The sequence below is a fragment of the Hipposideros armiger genome, unplaced genomic scaffold (assembly GCF_001890085.2).
Source record: "Hipposideros armiger isolate ML-2016 unplaced genomic scaffold, ASM189008v1 scaffold_32, whole genome shotgun sequence".
NCBI lineage: Eukaryota > Metazoa > Chordata > Mammalia > Chiroptera > Hipposideridae > Hipposideros > Hipposideros armiger.
In genome coordinates this window covers 1,316,451-1,339,458 of record NW_017731382.1, presented here as the reverse complement: position 1 = coordinate 1,339,458, position 23,008 = coordinate 1,316,451, and the positions used below count along the sequence as shown (strand labels likewise).

At 53.3% G+C, this 23,008-nt stretch overlaps 1 protein-coding gene across 1 annotated transcript in view; it reads left to right on the top strand.

Annotated features, from left to right (window-relative positions):
* OSBPL2 (oxysterol binding protein like 2) overlaps positions 1-17,460 on the top strand; it is a 37,248-nt gene extending 19,788 nt beyond the window's left edge. Inside the window, exons 3-12 of the mRNA XM_019637361.1 lie at positions 3,453-3,587; positions 4,361-4,458; positions 7,505-7,687; positions 9,247-9,354; positions 10,003-10,092; positions 11,961-12,084; positions 13,542-13,670; positions 14,328-14,451; positions 15,311-15,401; positions 17,032-17,460. Coding sequence (XP_019492906.1) covers positions 3,453-3,587; positions 4,361-4,458; positions 7,505-7,687; positions 9,247-9,354; positions 10,003-10,092; positions 11,961-12,084; positions 13,542-13,670; positions 14,328-14,451; positions 15,311-15,401; positions 17,032-17,134 — 1,185 coding nt within the window. The 3' untranslated portion in view covers positions 17,135-17,460. The remainder of the gene's footprint in view (positions 1-3,452; positions 3,588-4,360; positions 4,459-7,504; positions 7,688-9,246; positions 9,355-10,002; positions 10,093-11,960; positions 12,085-13,541; positions 13,671-14,327; positions 14,452-15,310; positions 15,402-17,031) is intronic.
* The last annotated feature ends 5,548 nt before the right edge of the window (positions 17,461-23,008 follow it).

Genomic DNA, 23,008 nt, shown 5'->3' with positions numbered 1-23,008 from the left:
TTGTTCCCAGAGGAAAACTGCATCTTTCTTTCACCTTTTTGTTTTGAAATAATTTGAGACTTGTATAAAGTTGTGAGATAGCACCGTGAGTCCTGTATACTTCACCCAGCTCACATGATAATCATGGTGCAGCGACCAAACAAGGGGCATCAGTGGGCCAGGGGCTGCCACCTGAGCCACGCACTTCACCTGGCTTTCCCCACTTTCCTACGGATGTCCTGTTATTGGAGGATGGTGTAGAGGTGAAGAGTGGCCGCTGGCTGTGCCCACCAGGCCCGGGCGGCAGTCCCCAGGCCTCGCAGACAGGAGAGCTCGCTGCGCCCTGCGCCCTGCTTGCGCACATGCACATGTCTCCACACCCCTCTCTCTTCTCTCCTCAAAAACATGTTTGGGAATTTTTCTTAGCGTATCACCTCCTACATTTTGACTGAACAGTTCAGGTCCAGACAAAAATGTCTGGGGAGATGTGACGAACTCAACAAGCTCCTTGATCCTGACCCTTCGGAAGTCTGATACCAAAAGCATCGTTTCAGCAGAGTGGCGTCATTACAGTGTACCCCTTCGGGACTGATGAGTTACAGAAAAGCTGGATATTAACACACGGGTAGCCTGTTCTCAGAGCCACTGGGCCAGGTCACCTTGCTGGGTTGCCCTGCACCCTTGACACATTCGTCACTTTGCCCCTTGAAATGCTCATCTCCCTGGACACCTCTAAAGAGGCGACACCCTCTCTTCTTACTACTTAGCTACTAACACAAGAGTGACAGACAGACTAGGTAACAGCTTCCAGCTGTCGCCCAGGGCTGCTTAGTCCTCGGCCAGTCCCCGCTGCGTCCCTCCCTAGTGTTCTGGCGGGTTCCAGACGTCTCTTCTTTTTATTGGTAGATGTTTCTTATGTGTCGGATAGGATTGGATTCCTTTTAAAGATAACCACAATACTCCTTTATCCTCCTTTAAAAATAACAGCATTCCTTAGTATCACCAGATAGCCAGCTGTCCCACGCTCCTTCTCCTGGGTTTTCGTCCGTGTGTGTGTGTGTGTGTGTGTGTGTGTGTTTGTGTGGAACTTGCTGGGATCCTCCTGCCCTTGACCTTTCGCTGCCCTTTGGAGTTTGCGAGCTGGTGCTCAGTGCCGAGACCAGTGATTCTCCAACGCTCTTCTTTCAGTACCTGGCTGCATCTGCAGTGAGGAAGCCCCCTTCCTCTGCTGTGAATGTGGTTTACATAAGAAAGGAGGGCAGTGAGCGCTTCTCCCTGTTTTTCAAAGTTTTCACATAAGGCGCTGGGCTCACTAGGGTCACCCAGCAAGACCAGCACCAGCTAGTTTGTCTGTTTTACTTTTGAAGTCAGGGCTGTGGCTGGGGATGGCCTCTCCAGTGACCCGCAGGCCTTTACAAAAGACGCTCCGGCTTATCCTGTACCTTTATTGTCCGGCACCTGCAGTCAGCCACCTGTCCCGGGAGACAGGACTCAGGAACACAGCTGGCCCCAGGCAGCTGCGGACGGGTCTTGTTTCTGGGTCTTTCTAGGGGAGAACCGTGTTTTGATTTGTTTCAGTGATGCTTCAGATCTGGGGCAACAGGATTTATGTAACTGCTGTCATGTGTGTATGTGTGTATGTGTGTGTATAAGTGGGTGTGTGAGTGTGTGTGTGTGTGGGGGGTGTGTGTGAATGTGCGTGTGAGTGTGCGTGCGAGTGTGTGCGCGTATGTGAGTGTGTGCGTGTGAGTATGTGTGTGAGTATGTGTGTGAGTGAGGGTGTGAGGGTGTGCGAGTGTGTGTGTGCGTGTGAGTGTGAGAGAGTGTGTGTGTGCGTGTGAGTGTGAGAGAGTGTGTGTGTGTGGGTGAGAGTGTGTGTGTGTGAGTGTATCTTCTCCCACACCGACAATGCTGGAGGTGATCGATTTATACTGGTGCAGAATTAGGGGCTCACTCGCTTTATCCCCCCCACGCCATCCTGGGGAGGACCAGCTCCGCTGCCAGAAGTGTGTTTACCGAAACAGTAGTCTGTTGGCTTCCATGGCTCTTTTGTCTCTGGGTGCATCTCAAGCCACTGTGCTCTGAGGGCGTCTACACTGGCTCTCTCACTGGGGGGCTGTGCCCGTGGGATTTCATGGGCTCATTTGTTTCATTTTATGCTTGATGCATGGAGGTTGCTTTTCTAAACTTAGTTTTGTTTTAAAACTGTAAGTCCAAAGTCAAATATCCTAAACAAGGTATATTCCTAGATCGATCTGTCTGTCTATCCATCCATCCATCCATCCAGCTTCCTGTCCCTGTCCTCTCCCTGCACTGTCCCTTCCCTTAGAGGCAACCATTACAAAATCGATGATCTGTCTTCCCACGCCTCCTGAAGCTGACCATGCATACCTCCTCCCCGTGTCTTCGGGTGCACGCTAGGCTCCCCTCCCCTCCCTCCACCCACGGCACGACGTGGCTGCTTCTCATCCCTTGGGTCCCTGCACTGTGCCGCCTCCTGGGGCCGCCCATATCGACTGACCTGGCCCTGTTGTTAGGCGTTCGGGTCATTCCTGCCCTTTGCCATGTGTTTGCCAGAGGATCTGTGTGACAGTCTGGCCCCTGGGCCCCAGGATAAGTGTGTGTGCAGTTCTGATGCGGCGAATTCCCTGGGGGGCGGGGAGGGGCAGGGCTGTCACACTTGTAGTGCCACCAGCAGGCGCGGGCGGGCGAGCAGCTGAGCAGGGGAAGGTCACATTGCTTGATCTCCTTCCTCCCGATGTGACAAGGCCAGCGTGGCTCCTGCGCCCAGGGCTGCCTGTGTCTCCTTCCCTCTCCTCCTGTCCCCTCTCCCCCTCTGGTCCTTCCTGACATCCTGCCCTGCTCAGCAGGCTTCTTCCTGGGCGGGCCTCTGCCTCTCCTCTGTCCACACCAGCTCACAGCGCCCTGTGGCACTGTCTCTTAGTGTCCCCCTGACCCCTTCACATCTTCCTGGCTCCTCCCCTGCACTGCTCGCTTTGGCCACCTGTACCTGAGAGCAGGTCCAAGAGCGAAACACCTTGGCTGACTTTGAAAGGCCTTTGGGCACAGCACACGGGGCCATGTTATAGGACATCTCACCTGCTTGGCTAAAGGAGTCAAGTCACCCCAGAGGTGCTGGGAAGCTAATGACTCTTTGGAATGATGCTCTGGGACCACCGATCTGGAGGTGGCCTGAAGGACATTCTGGAGTGGGGGACAGGCCCCTGGAGGTGGCCAGTGGGGCCACTCCTGCAATCTCGGTGATCTGGAAGGGGGTGGTGAGCGTAGACAGAGGAGTGGAGGGACCGGGAGCCAGCGCGTGGGCAGTGGGAGGACGGCGGCTTTACCTTGCGGGCGTTCTCACCCACCCGTGGGGGGTGCAGATCTCCCCAGGAAGGGGCCCTCCGGGCAGGGTGGGAGTGGGCTGTGGTTTCTGGGGAAGCAGCCGCTGACGCTCCTCGCTGGCCGTGCAGGAGCTGTCCAAGATCACCATGCCCATCGCGTTCAACGAGCCCCTCAGCTTCCTGCAGCGGATCACGGAGTACATGGAGCACGTGCACCTCCTCCACAGGGCCTCGCACCAGCCCCAGCCCCTGGACAGGATGCAGGTGGGCGCCAGAGTGTGGCTGTGAGTGGACATGACACCACGTCACTGGCCACGTAATGGAAGGGACCCAGCCCCTGCCCAGTGGGTGTCTGGGAGGAGGGCCAGCAGAGCTGACCCTGAGTGTGGGTGCTGTCTGTCCTTCCCGGTGGTCATGGCATCTGTGCTGGGCTGTGGTCTCACAGATGTGCACAGGCCTGCGCCTTGGCCCCTCCTGGATTCTATCAGCATCACCATTCGTGTGTGTGTGTATGTATGTATGTGTGTACCCTATGTATGTGTGTGCCCTTTGTGTGCATGTGTGCGTGCATGTCGTGTGTGTCTGTGTGCATGCACATGTCGGCGCCCACATGTATATATACATGCATATACACAGCCCTGTGTGTGCTGTGTGCCTGTGTACACATGTGTGTGCATGCATGTGTGTACCCATGTGCACCTATGTTGTATGTACCTGAGTGCACACACACGTGTGTGCATGCGTGCGTGCCCATGTGAGTGCACATGTGGGACAGACAGGCCGCCCTGCGCAGGGCCTGCAGGAAGGCCGGGCTGGGGCCGTGTCAGCCGCAGGGAGTTCCTGTTCCCCTGGCTTTGAGGGATTGGTAGGTGACAAAGGTGTCTCCCAGAAGCTCTGTAATCTCAGACACTTACAACTGGGAGACTGAACAGTCACCCGAGAGTAAATAATGTCGAAGCTCGGTGCCTGAGCCGCCCTGCAGCCCTTGGCACCCACCTGCTGCTGGAGACCCGCTCACGCCCGTGTGTTGTTTGCAGTGTGTCGCCGCCTTCGCCGTGTCAGCGGTGGCTTCCCAGTGGGAGAGGACCGGCAAGCCGTTCAACCCGCTGCTGGGAGAGACGTATGAGCTCATCAGGTAAGGCCACCCCGCCAGCCTGTGCGTAGGGCGCTCTGGGTGACGATGGGCCTGTTCTCCCAGCAGCGTGACTCTCTCCACTCTGAGGAGTTTACTGAAGGGTCTGGACACTGTGGGCCAGAAGACGCTTCACGTACGAGGAATGTCATGTCAGTAACCTAGCAAAACCCTAGTGAGGAAAAACGGTTGAAAATAGGGTGATGTTTTCAGTCCAGGAATGGAGAGAGAACATATATGAACGTGCCAGACAGACGCGTAGGGCACTCAGCTTGGAGCTAATGTGGAAATCGGCCCCAGTGCGCACACTCGCCCGTTTCCCAGAGTGTGTCAGCCGGTGTAGTGCAGGGAGCAGGCGGCCTACACAGAGCTGCCGGGAGGGCTCTGCTCCCAGCCTCCCGATCACGCGCAGCCTCGTGTGGGCAGTGACCTTATCTCAGGCACCACTGAAGTCACTTCCGATGGTGTTTCTCACGGGCAGCTTCAGCAGCCCCTCCTGCCCCCCGACCCCAGCGTGCCCGCTGGTCCTGGAGCCCAGCACACACACCTGGTCCTGGACCAGGGCAGACTGGCCGTGTGTGGTGCTCGCCACTGACCGCACTGCCCCCAAATTATCCATGGGCCGGCTGTCTCGGTAAGAGTGCCACCCAGAGCACAAGTATAACGTTCACCCACAGCAGTGCTGTGGTCTCGCGCTCGTCGGGTCCACCGGGTCACTGAGTGAACACAGCCTGGGCCCGGGCTCTGGGAGCATTTGGTGACATCTGCAGTGACTTTTATTCCATCTACTCTTGGGTCCTGGTGGGAGCCTGTTGGAATAGTTTATTAAATAAAAGTTTGTTTTTAATTACAAGAGCATGCTCTCTTCTGAGAATGTGTAAAATTGAGAAAAGTGAAAAGGTGAGTCAGACATAATCCCGTGAAAGACACTCGGTGTTAACATGTTACTAGATTCCTGGGGGGGTGTGTTTACATAATGTGACATGGTTAACTTGTATCCTTTTTTATTTAACATTATGTCACATTCATTTCCCCACAATATTAAAACCTTTTCCTAAGGTACAGTATTTTACTGATGCCAAGACACATTTTTCACGTTTTAGCATTTCTGCCTGTCATAATTTAATTTGCAGCATTTTTCTTTCTTTGATAAAATAAAACAAGGGTGTATTATGTGATCAGTGGCCTCTTGGGTTCAAAGAAGTGTAGCTTTTTCGAAATTTCTGACTGTTGTCGCCAGGTCCCTTGTTGCCATGTGTTAGGATGACCTAGGTGAGGAAATGGTTGTGGGACCTGGGATGTCAGTCTGCTTACAACAGGCAATCTTCAGGTGTGTAAAGAGGCTGAAGGTGTGTGCCAGCTCTGGTTTCAGACCATGTGGAGCAGAACGGTCATCTTTAGGGACGGAGGCCGGCCTGCACGTGTGCAGTAAATCACTCCTGGTGGGACAGCAACATTAGGGCGGAGCTGCGAATGCTAATCAGCCTCTGGCATGGCTTGGACGCTGCTGCTGCTGTCTCATTTCCAGCACTGCTGGCCTGGGAGTGTGACTTCACTGTTGGCTGGCCCTGAGCGGTGGAGCAGCTGGCCTTGAAATCCTGTTACCTTGGAGAAAGCTGGACACGTTAGGTGTGCTGCCACGGGACTTCTCCATAAGTGACATGGGTTCAGCAGGTGACGTCACAGCAAGAGGCATTGTAGGGACAGCCCTACATCTTCAGTTTAGAAATGGGAGAAGTGAGGCCCAGATGAGGGAAAGACGCCCCGAGAGTTAGTCCTAGGGGATCTCTGTTGGGAATCACGTGGAGGGTTCTTTCTAGGTGTTTCTCCTGAGTAGGTTTCCTCCTCTGGCCGACATGTCATTTTCAAGGTTCTGACCTCATCTAGCTTTTAGCAAGTTATTACAATTTTAGTTTATGAAAAAGCATCATTAAGATATCTTAAAAAGAGAAATCAAAGCATAATATGAAAAAAGTTCTAGACAACAGGAAATAAGCAATATGGCTTAAAAGAACATGAAAAGCCCAAATGCTGACGGCATGTGACCGTCCGGGTTGCTCACCTCGTCTAGGAGTGTCATTCCAGGCTTGGACTGAAGTGTCACCGACTGATAGAGAAAACGAATGTCCTCTCTGAACTCCGGTATACTTGGTCTGTCATGTCTCAGTCTCCAGGTCACAAGTGTGCCCGGTGTCCCTGCATGTTAGGCACACAGGACATGTACAGTCTTCCTGTTTGGGACCAACCAAACCAAGTCACTCACCGATGTCTCTGTCCTCCCAGATGCGCCTGTAGGCTAAAAATAGCTCTTTCTTTTCTTAGACAAGTATTCATTTTGTAAATTACATACCTTGGTAGGCAACCTTTTAAAAATCTAATTTTCAACTTTCCTTCCTCTGTAATGATTGGAAATTCAGATTTCAGTTAAGTTAGTAATTATGTGGTTTAGCTTTTATAATCGTTAATGACTACAACTGTAGGTGTATTCACAGTTCCGGAATAATTAAAAAAATGACATTTTTATTGAAAAAGAGAGTGCACTAAAATTCTATTTCCTGGCCAGAAATATCTCAGGGCACAAGACACATTATCACAAAACTTCCAGGAGCCTCAGAAGAAGGCTAGAAAGGAGCCCCCTTTCGGAAAGGCTGGGAAGTCATCACTCTTGGCTTTGGGGCAGTGGGCGTCCCCCGAGACTCAGGTGACAGTCAGGTGTCAGGCCTCTCAGTTACTGGTTCTGAGAGGTGCTTGTTGACCTGCATGTGCTCAGGTGGTCCTGTGGAGGCAGTTTATGCGTGTGCGTGTGCGCACATGTGTTGTCGGCATTAGGCCAAGTGTGACATCAGAGCAGGTGTTGTGGCAGCATGGCGTGGTTCCCAGTTCCCAGCGGCTCTCGCCGACACGAGGGCCCTCCACTCGCACGTGCGTGTGTTACTGCAGCTGCACCGACAGGGCCACTGGGCCCACCTTTATGGGGTTTGCTGTCACTAACGTGGATCCTGCTTTATCTCTCCTGCCGCCCTCATTTCTCTCTCGTTTTTGTACCTAGGGAAGACTTGGGGTTCCGATTCATATCCGAGCAGGTCAGCCACCACCCCCCCGTCAGTGCATTCTATTCCGAAGGCCTCCACCGTGACTTCCTGTTCCATGGCTCCATCTACCCGAAGCTCAAGTTCTGGGGGAAGAGTGTGGAGGCGGAGCCCCGAGGCACCATCACACTGGAGCTCCTCCGGTGAGTGGGGCCGCCTCCCGCAGACCCAAGGGGCAGGAGCCCGTCCTTAGTGGGAGGGAGGCTTCCTGAGCTGGCAGTGCCAGGTCCTTCTGAGGTGGCAGAAACCCTGCAGCTGGACTGCTCACCCAGGTGCCCAGCAGGGCTGGTGCTCCTTGGAGGAAGTCCTCCGTCTTCTTTCCCACGTGGTCTGGACATGCTCTTGTCACCAGTCAGAGCTGTGTAATGACCCCACACTTGCAGCTCCAAACAAGCAGTGTTTGTTTTTCATGTAGTGACTGGGCAGCTGGGAGCAGCACGGGGTGACCTGCTCGGGGTCCCATGAGGTGGGCCAGGCTGTGTCCTGGGTACAGCGTCTGTTTCCATAGCAGTTGACGCTGGTGTCCCTCAGAGCCAGGACCCAAGGGCAGAAGTCTCTAAGAGAAGCCACAGTGTGACCCAGCTGCCACCCCTCCACTCATGTGTGTGCTGTTGGTCACACAGACCAACCCTGGCCTGTACAGGAGGGTTTGAATTCCAGGAGGTGGGGAATATGGAGTGACCGCCCTCCAGGCTGCCCCACACCCATGTGGCCTGAATCTAAATACTGATCCGATGTTGATCGGACACTACAAAACAAAAGCAGAGTCTCTAGCAATTGCCTGGACACTGCAGAGCCACAGCAGATGCAGCCTAGGCCGCGGCCAGCAGAGGTTTCCCAGGTGCTAGGCTGCCTGGGGGCAGCACCCTGGCAGCACGGACGGAGTCGTTGTTTCCCGTTGGCCCAGCCTGGCTGGTTGTCAGAAGTCCAGGAGGACCTGGGGGAGCAGGGTCTCCCCAGTCCCGCCCCTGCGTCCCGGGGCTGGTGAGGTCCCCAGGCCCTGGGAGGGCAGCTCTTCTGGGAAACGGGCCTTTCCCGGTGGCCTTTGCTTTCCTGGGGAGAGGCGGGTAGAGCTGCAAAGGCACACGCCTCCCTGAGTGTTTCCGTCACACCTGGGAAATTCACGGAGTTGCAACTCTTGGTCATGAAATACTTCTGTGCCGAGCTGCTGTCTGCCCTTAAATGTGACTGCTTCACGCAGCCTCCCTTGGGACACAGGTCCTGCGATCTCACTTCCCATCTGTGGGGGCCTCTCTTCTCCTTGGGTCAGGCCACTGGGGAGCATGAGGAACAAAAGGAAAGGTGTTCGCAGTGTGTTCTGAGCCACAGGCACCCCCGGGTCCTGCCATGCCCCGGCCCCCAGCTGGCCAGTCCATGCCCGGACCCCGCCCCGTGGGTGCGTCTGCCGAGGCGGTTCTGCGGGCAGCTTGGCAGGAGAGACACTCTCTTCGTCTCTGTCTTCTTTATTGCTTATGAACTCGTCTTGACATTCAAGTAGAAAGCTTTGTTGAGGCTACAAAGGAAAGAAGAAATAAATTTCAAACGAATGCTAAATAAATAGCCACTGTCCTGGGGAGTTCAAAGCAGTGTTCTCTCGAACAGGTTTTAAGGCAATTATGGTTCAAGTCCGTCTGCGCCCTCGCTTCTGAGCCGTGGCGTCTGCTTTGCGGCTCTGACTCACTTGTTTTCTGGCCTCTGACAGACACAACGAGGCCTACACCTGGACCAACCCCACCTGCTGCGTGCACAACGTGATTATCGGGAAGCTGTGGATAGAGCAGTACGGGACCGTGGAGATCCTGAACCACAGGTACTGGCCCCTGCCTGCCGTGTGCGGGCGGCAGGGGCCAGACAGACTGCGCCGGATGCCTGGAGTGCTGGCTGTGAACTTGGGGACGTGCCTGCCCTTCCCCACGGCTCCCAGACAGGGAGCCCCCAGCCCGGCCGTGGTGGTGGGACCTGACTCTGGTGGCCTGTGTCCGGCATGCTGTGGTGGCACTTGTTTTGTTTTTCGTCACAAGAGTTAACTTATTTTGAAATTTTAAACAACAGTAAATAATGGAGTTTAATGGCGGAAATATAGTGACCATCCTCAGTTATCGTCTGCTGCCCAGTCTGTCATTCCTTATCCTGGACGGTCACAACTGATTGGCTCTGTTTTTTTCACAGCTTTACTGAGACATAATTTACATGTTATAAAATCCCTCCATTTAAAGTGGACACTTAAGTGATTTGTAATAAATTTACTGAATTGTGCAGCCATCACCACAAGGCAGAGAAGGTCACCCAAAAGGTCCCCGTGCCTGCTGGCAGTCACTCCCCAGTGCTGCCCGCAGCCCCTGGCAGCCTCTGGTCTGTGTGGCTCCCTCCCTTTCCCTCTCCCACCCTCTCCCCCCCCCCCTCCTTTTCCTGGATGTTCCTATCCCACAACAGAAGCCTGTGTTTGTTTTTCCCATAGAACTGGAGACAAGTGTGTGCTTCACTTTAAACCATGTGGGTTGTTTGGAAAAGAGCTTCACAAAGTGGAAGGACACATTCAAGACAAAAAGTAGGTCCGCGTCCGGGTTGGTTCACAGGGTGCTCCTGTGGCACGTGTGCGCCCTACAAAAGGCGTCGTTCCGTCGGTGACAGCTGCTCCCGGTGCACAGAATTATGACTCTTTCGTTTCAGAGAACACAGCTCATTATTGAGCATAAGAGATGGGATCAGTTTTCGTGACATTTCTAGGGTAGTGAGTGGAGCCCGTCCCACCCTCTTGAAGGTGAACAATCTGTGTCTGTTTTCCTTTGGTAAAATGGACGCGAGGAAATTAGACACTTTCACAAAAGATCACGCTCCCTTTTCACAGACAGAACTGAGATTTAAAATTTGACCCTGTGTTCCCTTCTCTCCACCAGCAAAACCCAAACGTTAGCTTGTGTAAGCATCATGTTCACGTGACTGGTTCATTCCAATCCATCATTTAGGGATGTTTAAAGTTTTTGTGAGCAAAGAAATTGTCAGTAACATTTAAACAAATTTTCTGGGGTTTTTCCTCCTCTTTGGGTTAGTTATCTTATGTTTTGGGTCTCAAGTTTCTAGGTTTTTTTTTCTCCCTATAAGTAATTTGGGCCATATAATGTCACGAGATTCCTTTCAGCTCCTAAAATCTATACATTTTCAATTAGAAACAAGTTTCCAACATAAAGTGCCAAGTACTTTTACTCTGTCCCACTCTGTTGGGTTCCAAAAACCTACCTGTTCAGACAGCCTGGAAAACACCTTCACATTTAAGACTCCACCCACTTTGAAATATGCTGGGACTGTGTGGACTTTCCAGGACAGCAGTCCCGTTCATGAATGGGGTGAGCAGCCTCTCCCTGGTGGGTTCAACCCAGAGAGACTGCAGTCAGCTGGTCTACCAAACTGGCTGGTCTACCAAACGGCTATAGAGGAAGAGGTGGCATGCCCTCGGGGCCTCTCTCAGCAGCTCCCAGTGAGCATGGGCAAATCCTGGTCTGATTTTCTGTTTTTCCACCCCAAATTCGAGTGAGCCCTTCCCTCACACAAGGCCTCTTGGAGACAGTGTCCACCAAGCTGTCTCTCCTGAGTGAGGACGGGCCATGCTTCCCTGCCAGTCCCCACCAGCTGTCCTCCCAGGCTGAGCCTCTGAGACACGGGTGCCCCCCCGCAGGGTGTCACGCGGCTGGCAGGGCAGTGTTTCCAGGAGCGCGGGGCCAACCGTGTGCTCTCCCCCCAGGAAGATGCAAACAGAAAGGGTCTAACTCTATTGGCGTTGCTTCTTTGGGAACCGCTGGGGAGATCTGGCAGCTGGTCTGGAAAGGTCTCCAGAGGTTATTGTTACTAAATGAGAAAAGATGGCGGGCAATCAGACAGGCACCTGCTATGTGGTGATAAAGACAGACAATGGCAGCTGAGCTCAGGAAGGCTTGTTTATGTAATCGCTAGAGAAAGAGCTGAAGAACACAGTACATGAAAATTCAGTGTATTTTAAAAATCAGATAGGCGCATACTAATTTAAGTAGAGGAGCATTATTAGAAAGGATGCCTAACAGCACATATAAAAAATGCCGAGAAGCCTAGAGGTGGCTGTGTGTTATCTAGAAAAGATGTGCACCCACACTTTTTCACCCCTCCTTGTCTCCCCAGCCCTGTCACCCGCCCTTTTAGGCTTTCGAACCTTCGTTTTCTCTTCTGCTTTGGTATATTAGGAGCGTGAATGGTCTCGAGTGGCGTGATTAGAGATCCTAAAGTGCAGAGTTTTCTCTTTTCATTTTGTCCTGAGGTGGCCCAAGATTTACAAGAAGACCAGTCAGAACGGGCATTGATTCCATGGTCAGAGTTACGGTGCTGCCTGTTCCATGAATGGTTTATTATTGCTGTTAACTTGATTTTGAAAACCCCCCTTTGATACAGCAAAAGGAAGCTCTTCATCATCTATGGCAAATGGACAGAGGGCCTGTGGGGCATAGACCCGGCGGCATATGAGTCCTTCAGGAAGCAGGAGAGGAGAGGCGACCCCCTGAGAAAGGCGAAGCTGGTAAGGTGCCCAGTGGGGCACTTGTCCCCAGTGGGGCGGGGCGGGGCAGGGTGGCCAGCAGGGCGGGGCGGCCAGCGGGGTCCAGGGCTTCCGGGAAGCCGGCCCTGCCTCCCGTCCCCTTCCTGGTCCCTGCTGGGAAAGGCTGATGCATAGACACACGTATCCATGAAACTCGTCCTGGTCATCCGGTGGACTCTGGATTGGCAGTGGGGCTTATTTGCATTCTGATGCTGCAGGGGCTGCTGTTAGAAACCGTGGGTGTGGGCGGTCCTCTGTCACAGCGTCTGACCCCCAAGCCTGGCAGAATCAGGTGGCACCTCCATTTCTTCCTGGAAACTCCACGTCCTGCATACTTCTCATAAACCTCCTGTGTCTCTGTACCTCATTAGCTTAGACCTATTAAATTAGCAAGTGACTGTCATTTCTGCATTGTAGTTCTGAGAGCCAGATAATAGATTCAGCAGTCGGAAAGCTGTGACAGGGACGCTTCTTTCTCCCCTGGAGCTTTGGAGTACTGCTCATCTGAAGATTCTTCCAGAGCTGAAACCAGCAGTGATAGTTCAAAAGAGCTGTCATATTTTCTAGATAACATACAGCCTCCCCTGGGCTCCTCCGGGTTTTTCATATGTGCTATTAGGCATCCTTTCTAATAATGCTCCTTTACTTAAAAACAAGTAAAGTTCCATTTAAAGACTCTAAGACTTAGAATGCTGAATCCACTCAGTGACGCCTTTTCATGCGTTGGCATAGCTACGTTGATCCTTCGGGTAGCCTGGAAATGAGAGTCTTGTCCTCGCTTAGCTCTGGCACCCACAGGCCGACCCGTGGAGCCTGCAGCCAGGTGGGAGGGCTCCAGGCTGCGTTTGGGACCTTTAAGTGCTCTCCCCTTGACGGCTGGCTACATGAATAACCACTTTCTTCTTTCTCCCGTCCCCTTCCTGCATTCTGGAAACTAAATGCAGCCACTGTTATCTTTCTACTGAGATGCTGCCTCCAGGTGGTGTTCAGTCTGGAAATGCCGCGATGCCCTGAAGTCGGCCAAAGGGACCACTTGATTGAGGCAGCCTGTGGGAGGGCCTCCATCTCAGAAACACACTATTAGAGTCACCCTTAGCGTGGATGGCACATGCTATTATAGACGGTGTCGCCATCTGGTTGCGATCAGACTCAGGAGTGCGTTCTTTATGCTGCCTGCGCTCTCCCAGAAGGAAAGTGGTGCCAGCTGCTGACTTTGTGCCCTGTCTTTGGGGAGCCCCTGCAGGTGGGGGGTGAGCTCTGCAGAAGCAGGAGGCCTGACTTTTCTCCTTAAGCTGAGGGACAGACAGGTCACAGACAGGGCGTGGCAGCTTCTCCTTCATTAGAGGGGCGTCTGGCTGTGCTCAGGGGCTTGGGAGCTGGTCTGAAAGGTGCTGGAGTCACTCCCCCTCTGATGGCCACATCGGCGTGCCCTGTTTCAGGATGATAGCACTGAGAAAGCCGACAGTGACGTCGTGGATGCTGTGCCCGAGGTCCAGGAGACCGTGCAGGTCATTCCAGGCAGCAAGCTACTCTGGAGGGTCAACACCCGGCCCCCCAACTCTGCCCAGGTCAGTGCTCCCCGGCCCCTTGCCCATGCCAGCCGCCTCAGTCCGTTGTCCCTCCGTCACCTAATTGAACTGAGCTGCATCGTGAGCCTCCGAGAGCTTCATGTCCCCCAGAGCCACTCCGCAGCCCCAACCGTGGCTGGGCTCTGTCTACATGAGTTGAAGTGACATGTTGACACACGTCTCTGCACACATCACAGTGTTATAGCTGCCCTGGGCGGCACCCCAGGCGGACTGACAGGAGGTTGGCAAGGCCCCGGGGCTGGGGTCGTGGTGGGGGATGGGGGCTGCAGTGACTCCACCCCCACTCTGTGTGATGCGGCCACTTACTGGGATAGACTGTAGGGGTGGGCACACGAGCTGGAGGGGAGGCCAGGTGGGAGGTGCGGCCCGAAGTCCAGTGTGGGATGCGCCCCGTTTGAGATTGCTGTCACATCCAGGGATGTTGGGGAGACAGAGAGGCAAGCCCCGGGGGAGACCTAGGCAAGTATGTCTCAGGCCAGGGGAGGGGCGCCTGCCCTCAGGGACCTTGGCGGGAGCATCTCTAGGGAGCGGGTGCCACTCGAATGGGTTCAGAGTCTCCCTGTGGCTCCCACGTGTGCAGCATGTGCAGAACGGGGTGCCACGGGTAGCAGCAGGTTTCTGTGCCCATCCCTGCAGATGTACAACTTCACCAGCTTCACTGTGAGTCTCAATGAGCTGCAGACTGGCATGGAGAAGATCCTGGCACCCACAGACTGCCGCCTGCGCCCCGACATCCGAGGCATGGAGAATGGCAACATGGGTGCGCCTGGGTTTGGGGTCAGCGGGTGCCGAGCAGGAAAAGGATACTGACGCCTTTAGCTGCACCAGCAAGCAAGCTTTAGCCCTCCCGGCACAGAGCCCCCAAACTGCCTGTGCGGAGCAGGTTTAGAAATCTCCAGCCTGGTGCAGACCAATTCTCTTGTGAATGTAATCAAATTACTAGAAAAGCAAAATGAAAAAGAATACATACGGAATACTAGTCCCTGATAGTTTTATTACTAGGTGCATTTCAAAAGCTGGACATGTTCCTTAAAAGCCCCGTGAGCTGTCCGTGTGGGAGACCACTGATCACTTGTCTGCAGCTGTAACGAGACAGTCCCGTGTCTGGCACCTGGCAGCACGTGTTGGGTGACCGCTGTGTGGGCGTCATGGGGTGGCGGGGTGGGGCGGGGGGGTCAGTGTGAGGAGCCAGCTCGCCCCTTCTCATTCACGCACTCCTCTAGGTCAGGTCAGTGATGCGACCCCTGCGTGTTTTCCCCACAGTGTGTCAGTAAAGAAACCACTCGGGAGGTGGGGTCCTCGTGGTCAGGGTCACCGCAGTCCTGGGGACAGCACTGCAGCAGACCCTGAAGGTCAAGGTCACACGTGACCAGCTTTGCGAGGAAAATAGCTCCTGGGTGTGACACACTGTGGGGCTGGTGCTGTCCCGGCCCCGCTGTCCCCGGTGCGGCTGTGCTGAGGTCTGAGCATCCCCGCGCCGTCGGCAGTGGGGCCTGAGCCCTCGTGGCAGGTTTGGTTTCCTGGTGGCAGAATTTACCCTGTGTGGTCCCCTAACAGTGACCAGGAGCCTCACTGTCCACCCCGACTCCTTACCCACACCTGTGTGCTTGGACCCCTAGACCTGGCGAGCCAGGAGAAGGAGCGGCTGGAGGAGAAACAGAGGGAAGCCCGGAGGGGGCGCGCCAAGGAGGAGGCGGAGTGGCAGACCAGGTGAGGCGCCGCGGGGGCGGGGACAGCGAGGAGGCCCCGCCCCTGGGGCTGAGCAGAAGCTGTTCCTGGTTCTGTTACGATGGTGGCCGCAGCCCGTGCCCAGAGCTGGACCCACTGTGCAGATGGGCCAAGTCCCCCAGAAGTGAGCGAACCCCACTGGTGAGAGGCGGCCCACCAGAGACCGGTCCCCGCTGCCCTGCCCCTGGCATGTTCCACCCTGAGCATCTCCTCAAATAGGGCAAGCTTCACGAGCACACGCAGCGGGAACCAGCCACTGCCTGAGGGAAAGAGACGCTGTGCGTCCAGACGCCCAGCCACGCCATGGCCTCCTCGCCCGCGAGCGCTCACACCGTGACCGTGACCGTGACCGGTGCTGGGCTCCCGGGGGGGGGGGGGGGGGAGTTAGGTGCCGCTGGCTGCTGAGTCTGCCGGCCCATCTTCTTACTGAAACACCTCAGATTACTTGTCCTTTTTTCTTCCACAGTCATAACAGGAAAATAAGTCATTTAATAAGGATTTGAACAATTAAGTCCTACAACACTTAAGCATAATTTTTTTTTAAGAATTTTTTTTATTGGGGAACAGTGTGTTTTTCCAGGAGCCATCAGCTCCAAGACAAGTAGCTGTCTTCAATCTAGTTGTGGAGGGTGTAGCTCCTTGGCCCATGTGGGGATCTAACTGGCGACTTTGGTGTTACGAGCCTGCGCTCTAACCACCTGAGCTAACGGGCCGCCCCTTAAGCATAATTTAAATCTGTACATATAAAGTCTCAGGTCTTAGACTTACAGAACTCTGTGTGGTGCCGAGTTGTCCTCAGCAAGCTGGAGTCATTGCAGCCATTGTTTTCAGGGCCCCGTGATGTCACTGCGTGACTTTTATGTGACCGGCATTTTTAAAACCAATTCTCGATTCTTGGGCTTCCAATTTCATTTACTGTTATGCTTTTAATAGTTTGATGAGTGGAATTTGCTTTTGTTCCAGAAAAAAAAATTGGAAATAGTGAACCTTCCTTCATTGTTTTGTTAAGTAGTCCATTAAAAAATTATATTATGAAAAAATATTTAGTCCTGAGCAGACAATTGCTTGGACCTTGGGAGCCCACCCAACACTCCCCCTGCTAAGCTGTAGGCCTCTTAGTTGTCGCCGTGTCCTGAAACAGGTGCCTCTCCCGCCACACAGGTGGCGTTGCTCTGGTGCCCGTTGGGAACCGGTGGCAGAGAGTGAACTGGCTGATCAGATGAACTGGGGTCCCTGTGACATCTCTGCCAATAATGTATTCCCTTCCCCCAGTTAACGACACACAAACCCGTTTCAAAGGAGGGAAACTGAGCGTTGTGACCGACAGGCACAGGGTGGCTTAGGGTCAGTGCCCTGCCCTGCCCACTGCCCGGGCTGAGTGTTTTCTGTGAAATCCTCCATGTTTTATTGGGAGTGAGGCTGTCGTCAGGGATGTTTGTGGGGACAGCGTTTGCATGAAAGTAGATTAATACTCCCCAGTCGAGGTGGCTGCCCTGGGCCACATTGCAAATGCGCGTTGATGTGACAATGCCATTAGAGGCACTGACCATGGCAAGGCCCCTGGAACGGTGAGTCAGTGCCTCCAGCGCCCTGACCTTCCTCTTTGTTGCAGGTGGTTTCGCCAGGGCAGGAACCCCCACACTGGGACCCCCGACTGGCTGTATGCAGGTGGCTACTTCGAACGGGATTTCTCAGGCTGCCCAGACATCTACTGAGGCCTGACTGGCCCTGGGACCCGGACACCTTCGAGGCTGGACTCCATCGAGTGGCTCCTCTGAGCTTCGGCCACAGCAGGACCAGCCTTTCTAAGGACCGTGTCCACAGAGACAGCGCCGTCCCTGGCGGAGGACTTGGTCCTAATTAACTTGTGATTGCCAAACCTTTACTACTGTCGCGGTCTCTTCATAAAACTCCCCTTGGGATCATCATGTTTCCATTAAGGCTTGAGAAGGAAATTCTTTAATTCCCTCTTATGTGACAGCAGTTAGCTGGGGCTTGCTTAGCTGACAGCACCCTCTTAATTATGAAATTTATAACTAAAGGAAGTCACAGGAAGGGGACCACATTCCTCCTTAGAATGAAGCATCACAAGGTTTCTGAACATATTTTAAATCTGAACCAGGAAGAGGAAAAGATGGATCTTGAAAGTAACCCTGCGAAGAGTTTCCTGCGGGCAAGGAATCGCTTTCCAAATTATGGTAACATGAAAGCAAGGGTTTTCAAAGCATCAGATTGAATGATAGCTGTCAGATTCTGTATTTTTTACCAGTCTTCAATAATGTAAAGATTACTTTTGAAATATTTAAGTTCAAACTACTTGAATAGTATTTGCTGAAGAGCAAGCTATGCATTAACCACCAGTTGTATACTGTCCAACATGAAGCATTATTGTGACAACGCAGGGTGACCAGACACATTGAGAGTTGTTGACCAAAGGTCCCTAGACTGCGCCCAGTGTTGAAGGGAGCCCTGGTTCTGGCCATGTCCACTCCTCTTGTCACCAGGGCCTCACTGTCACTGCAGGCCAAGCCCAAGTCACAAAGTGAGTCACTTCTTAAAACATTAGGCCTGTACCCACAGCACTCTGTGTCCTTGTTTTTCCCGGCATGCTTGTTTAAAGCAGGTGAGTCGCCCCTAGTGTGCGCTGTCGAGGGTCAGAGCAGAGCCTGCTTCCAGGTAAATTCAAGTGATTGCCCAAAACACAGGTGTATGTCCTCATCAGGTGACTGTTTTCTTTCTGTAGAAATGTCAACACTATAGATCATGGTACCGCTCTCTGAATCAAAGACAATCTGCTGTGTGCACACGCACAGGCACACATACACACAAGACACACACACACATACACATGCAAGGCACACATATGCAAGGCACATGCATATGCACACACAAGGCGCACACACACATGCACACATACACAGGCACATGCACACACAGGCGCATACACACATACACATGTACATGCACACACAAGGCACATACACATGTACATGCACACAAGGCACACACACATGCACACACACAAGGCAGACACATGAACACATACACACATGCACACAGGCATCAGTGTGCACAGGCAGACACGCACATGCATCACGCACACACACACAAGGCACACATACGCAGTAGTGCGGAGTGGTGGGTTCCCAATGAGAGTGTGTCATCGTTGTGTGGCCAGGCTTCAAAATCACATTTGTAATTAAAACACTTTTAAAAGCGAAGACTTGTCCTGAAGGCTTGATTTTGTAGCTTTGGAAACTGGAAGCCACTGTGTTGTGACAGAGTCCTGAACACAACGCTGGCGCCCGCAGGCGTCTGAGCATCTCTGACAGACGCGGAGAGGAGGTTGGAGTGCCCAGTGCTGACGCAGCCTGCGTGCCTCTGGCTGAGGACCGTGTGCTGTCAGCCTGTGCGACCCGGCCGTGTCAGAGGCACAGCTGCAGGGCACGAGAGGACGGCTATATTCAGGGTCATCCATTTGTCACCGCCTCCAGTAACCCGCTGACAAGGTCTGCATCCTAAGTCCTCTCCTGAGGTTGGGGGTCTGGATTCCGCCAAGGGTTGCGGGGCCCAGTCCTGGAGTCCAAGGGGATGGCAGGACGCCAGTGCCACAGAGCGTAGCTATCTCCTCGCTCAGTTTCCCACTGCTGTGTCTGCAAAGCTGACACACAAAGCCAGAGCCTCAGTTCCCTACCCCCCAGTACTACCAGCTATCAGATGTTTGTCTCTAACAAAGAGTTTTGCAGTAGAAGCCGCCTTCTAAAAGATGACCACCCACAACTGATGTGTTTGGCCCGAGTGGAAAGGGACAACCTTCTTGTCAGCCACACCTTTGCATAACTGTGGCTTTGACAGTGTCATCACAGGAGGGGAGCAGAGCGCGCTTTCCCCAGAGAACGTCACATTTTGGGCTTGGCCCTTTGAAGTCAGGCCGGCTCTGTGTCCGTTGATTTAGTGCCTGTTTTTGGAGTCAGCCGCAAACAGACGCCGACATCTCGGAGCGTGTTTTATGTAGAATGTAAGTTAATGTGACGGGGCCCACTGGTGCGAACTGGATTTAAGAGGTGCCCAGTGTCAGGGACGGATGGTCTGTCCCAGGAGGAGTGCTGCCCTCCCAGGGAGGGTCAGGGGTCACGGCTTCTCCCCTGTGTAGCCCCGCTCATGAGAAGGTCACTGAGAAGCAGCCCCTGGCTCCTCAAGGGTGTCACAGCATATGTCACTCCAGCGTGAGGCAAATGCCAGACCCCCGTAATCCTGCTTGTCATGAGACAAAATGCCCAGATGGCCCTCAGCTTCTCTGTACACAGACGTGCTCTGAGCAGGGACGCACACAAGACGGTGCCGTCACTGCCCTCCCACGGAATGGAAGTGGCCCAGGCAGGGCCCCTCTGAGCGGTGCCATGTTTGTCCTGGTCACTCAGACTGTCCCCAAAGCTCGTGCTGCTTGTGCCTGAAGAGGGGTCGGCCCACAGACCTGCCAGACACACGATCTAGTGCTGGGAAATGGACGCCAGACCTCCAGGCCGGCACTGGGGAAGGGCCAAACACAGTCCCACGGCCTCCAGTGGCCCCAGCGGCACGCTTGTGCCGAGTGGCTTGGAGCTGTCCCTCTGGGGAGGCGTTCACTGAGAACACAGGACGTGCCATCTGCCCACTGGGTCCTGGTTGGATCACAAGGTCAGGGGATCAGAACAGGACGCCAGGACGCTCCCCGTGAGCCCGCCAGCCCTGTGGGCAGCCCTGGCAAGAAGCTGCTTCTCAGGACTCCTGCTCTTTGGGAAAAGGGCTCCCAGCACATGGTGCTTTACAGCTCTCACGTATGCATGAGGAACAGTGAACTGAAGATGTAGTTTAAAATGCTAACAAGCATCCAAAATTCAGAAGCACCAACAGCCCTTATCCTTAGGGGGTTGGAGAGGCGGCGAAGAGCTGTGTCCTGCGAGGGACAGGTGGGCCTGGGGGTGGAGGAATCAACGGAACGTTCTTACTGGTGCTGGTTTGTCCTGTCTCAGCGGTCGGACTTTCAAACATCTTCCAGAAGACATCCCTCTGTCCACAGTGGGTACAAAGGCTGGGGCTCCTGGTGGGAGAGCGTGTCGCCAGACACGCGGCTCGTGTGGTGGTGGTGTTTCCCCCACGAGTGTCATTTACGGGGCTCACTGCCGCCTGCGTTCTCAGGGTGAGGGTTCTGCAAAGTGAAGACAGCATTTGGCCGTCTCTTGGTACGAGCTTACTGGATGGTCTGTCCCTCACTGGACACACTGCTCCTTTGCCTCTGAGAACCACACTGTCCTGGTCACGTGTTTAGGAAAGGGCGGCTTGGTCTCTGCAGAGGGTGACAACACACAAATGGGTCCTGCCTCCCTCACTGCACGTGTGTGGCTGGTCTTCACCACTGTTCATTCTATCTGTGTAGCAGGAAAATTTCAGGCAAGAAAGCACGCTAGTGACGGCTTGTTTTATAATACGTGACAGCTGCCAATGCCCCTCCCTCTGTATAAACAGAGTCAGCCGGGCGGACTGGTATAGATCTGGGAAGATAAATGTTAAGCCCTAGCTGTGAATAAAGATTCTTTAACAACGGGCTGTAGTTGACACTTACACGCCAGTGTTTCGCCATCTCAGTTGGCTTCTTGGAAAGGACTGCAGGCCGGCTGTGGACGAGCCTCACATTTGGAGTCTGAGGCTCAGACTGCGTGTTCTGCAGGATCAGCCCAGCGAGTGGACTGTTCCAGCGAGTGGTTACACAGAGAAGGCATTCAGGGACACTTGCGACATAACCGGGTGGGCACACAATGGATGGAGGGGTGCAGGTTCCCTGAGCATCGGGAGCTCCGAGGGACCGTCTCTCTTCTCCCCGGGGCATTGGAGCCTGTTGCTGGAAGCAACGACATGCCCAGAACACAGTGTTAGTTTGACTCGAGGGTCCCTGCTGTCTGGCTGCTGTCCTGGCTGCCTCACAGCTGTGTGCTTTCCGAGACGCGAGCTGAGTGGAGGCAGCCCGACAGCCACGGTGGCTCTGGGCAGGGGACAGACAGTCCACATGGTCAGAATGCTCCGGGCAGGTGCACAGATGCAGGGTGTCACCACAGGCCACCTGTCTGAGGATGGGGACCACAGAGCACTCAGTGCTGCCAAAGCCCAGGCCTGGTGTCATGGCTGCCCAGTCCCCACTATTATAATACCATCCAGTCCAACCTGTGGAGAAGGAAAAGGAGGCGCAGGAAGCTGTGCTTGCAGGAGGTTTCACAGCAGGTGAGCAGAGGAAGTGGGATTCAAACCCTACATACAGTGACTCCATTGTCTGCAGTTGACAAATTCATGACGTTTTGTCACCAGCACCATATCAACATATATAGTCAAATGACAGGTGTCAAGCCATTCAAGGGGGAAAGAACCGTCTTTTCACCAAACGGTGGAAAACTGGGTGTCCACCTGCTAAAGAATGAAGCTGACCCTTACCTCACACCATATACAAAAACTAACTCGAAATGGATAAAGGACCTAAATGTAGGACCTAAAACAATAAAACTCTTAGGAGAAAACAGAGCACAAGCTTCACCACACTGGATTTGGCAATGATTTCTTAGATACAACACCAAAGGCCCAGGCAACAAAAGCAAAAACAGACAAGTTGGATTTTGTGAAAATTAAAGTTTTGTGTATCAGACACTATCATTCGAGTAAAAAGGCAACCCACAGAATGGGAGAAAATATTTGCAAATCGCACACCTGATAACAGATTCATATCCAGAATATATAGAGAACTAAAACTCAATGACAAAAAAACCAAACAACCTGATTCAAAAGTGGGCAAAGGACTTGAGTAGACATTTAACCAAAGAAGATAGATGAATGGCCCACAAGCCCATGAAAAGATGCTCAAAATCACTGATCACCAGGGAGATACAGATCAAAACCACAGTGATTCCACCTCACATCCATCAGGACGGTTGCCATAAAAAAAACAGGAAATAAGTGTTGGTGAGGATGAGGATGGGGAGAAATCAGCACTTTTATCCACTGTGGGTAGGAATGTAAAATGGTGCAGCTGCTGTGGAAAACAGTATGGTGGTTCCTCAAAAAATTAAAAATAGAACTACCACATGATCCAGCAGTTCCACCTCTATATACTTATACCCAAAAGAGTTGAAACAGGGCCTTGAAGAGATATCTCCACGCCCATGTTCACAGCAGCATGATTCACAATAGCTAACAGTGGAAGCGACCTGTGTGTCCACGGATCGATGAAGGATAAATAAAAGGGGCTCCATCCACACACACAAGCACCTATCACTCAGCCTTCTAAAATCGAAGGAAATCCTGGCAGATGCTACAACATGGATGGACCTTGAGGACACGATGCTCAGTGAAATAAGCCTGTCACAAAAGGACAAACACTGTGCGATTCCACTTATATGAGGTCCGTAGAGTTGTGAAAATTGTAGAGACAGAAAGCAGATGGTGGTTGTTGGGCTGAGGGCGGGGTGCATAGGAAGCTGTGTTTATTGGGTGTTGCATTTCGGTTTTACCAAATGAAGAGTCTGGAAATGGATGGTGGTGATGGTTTCATAACATTATGAATGTAT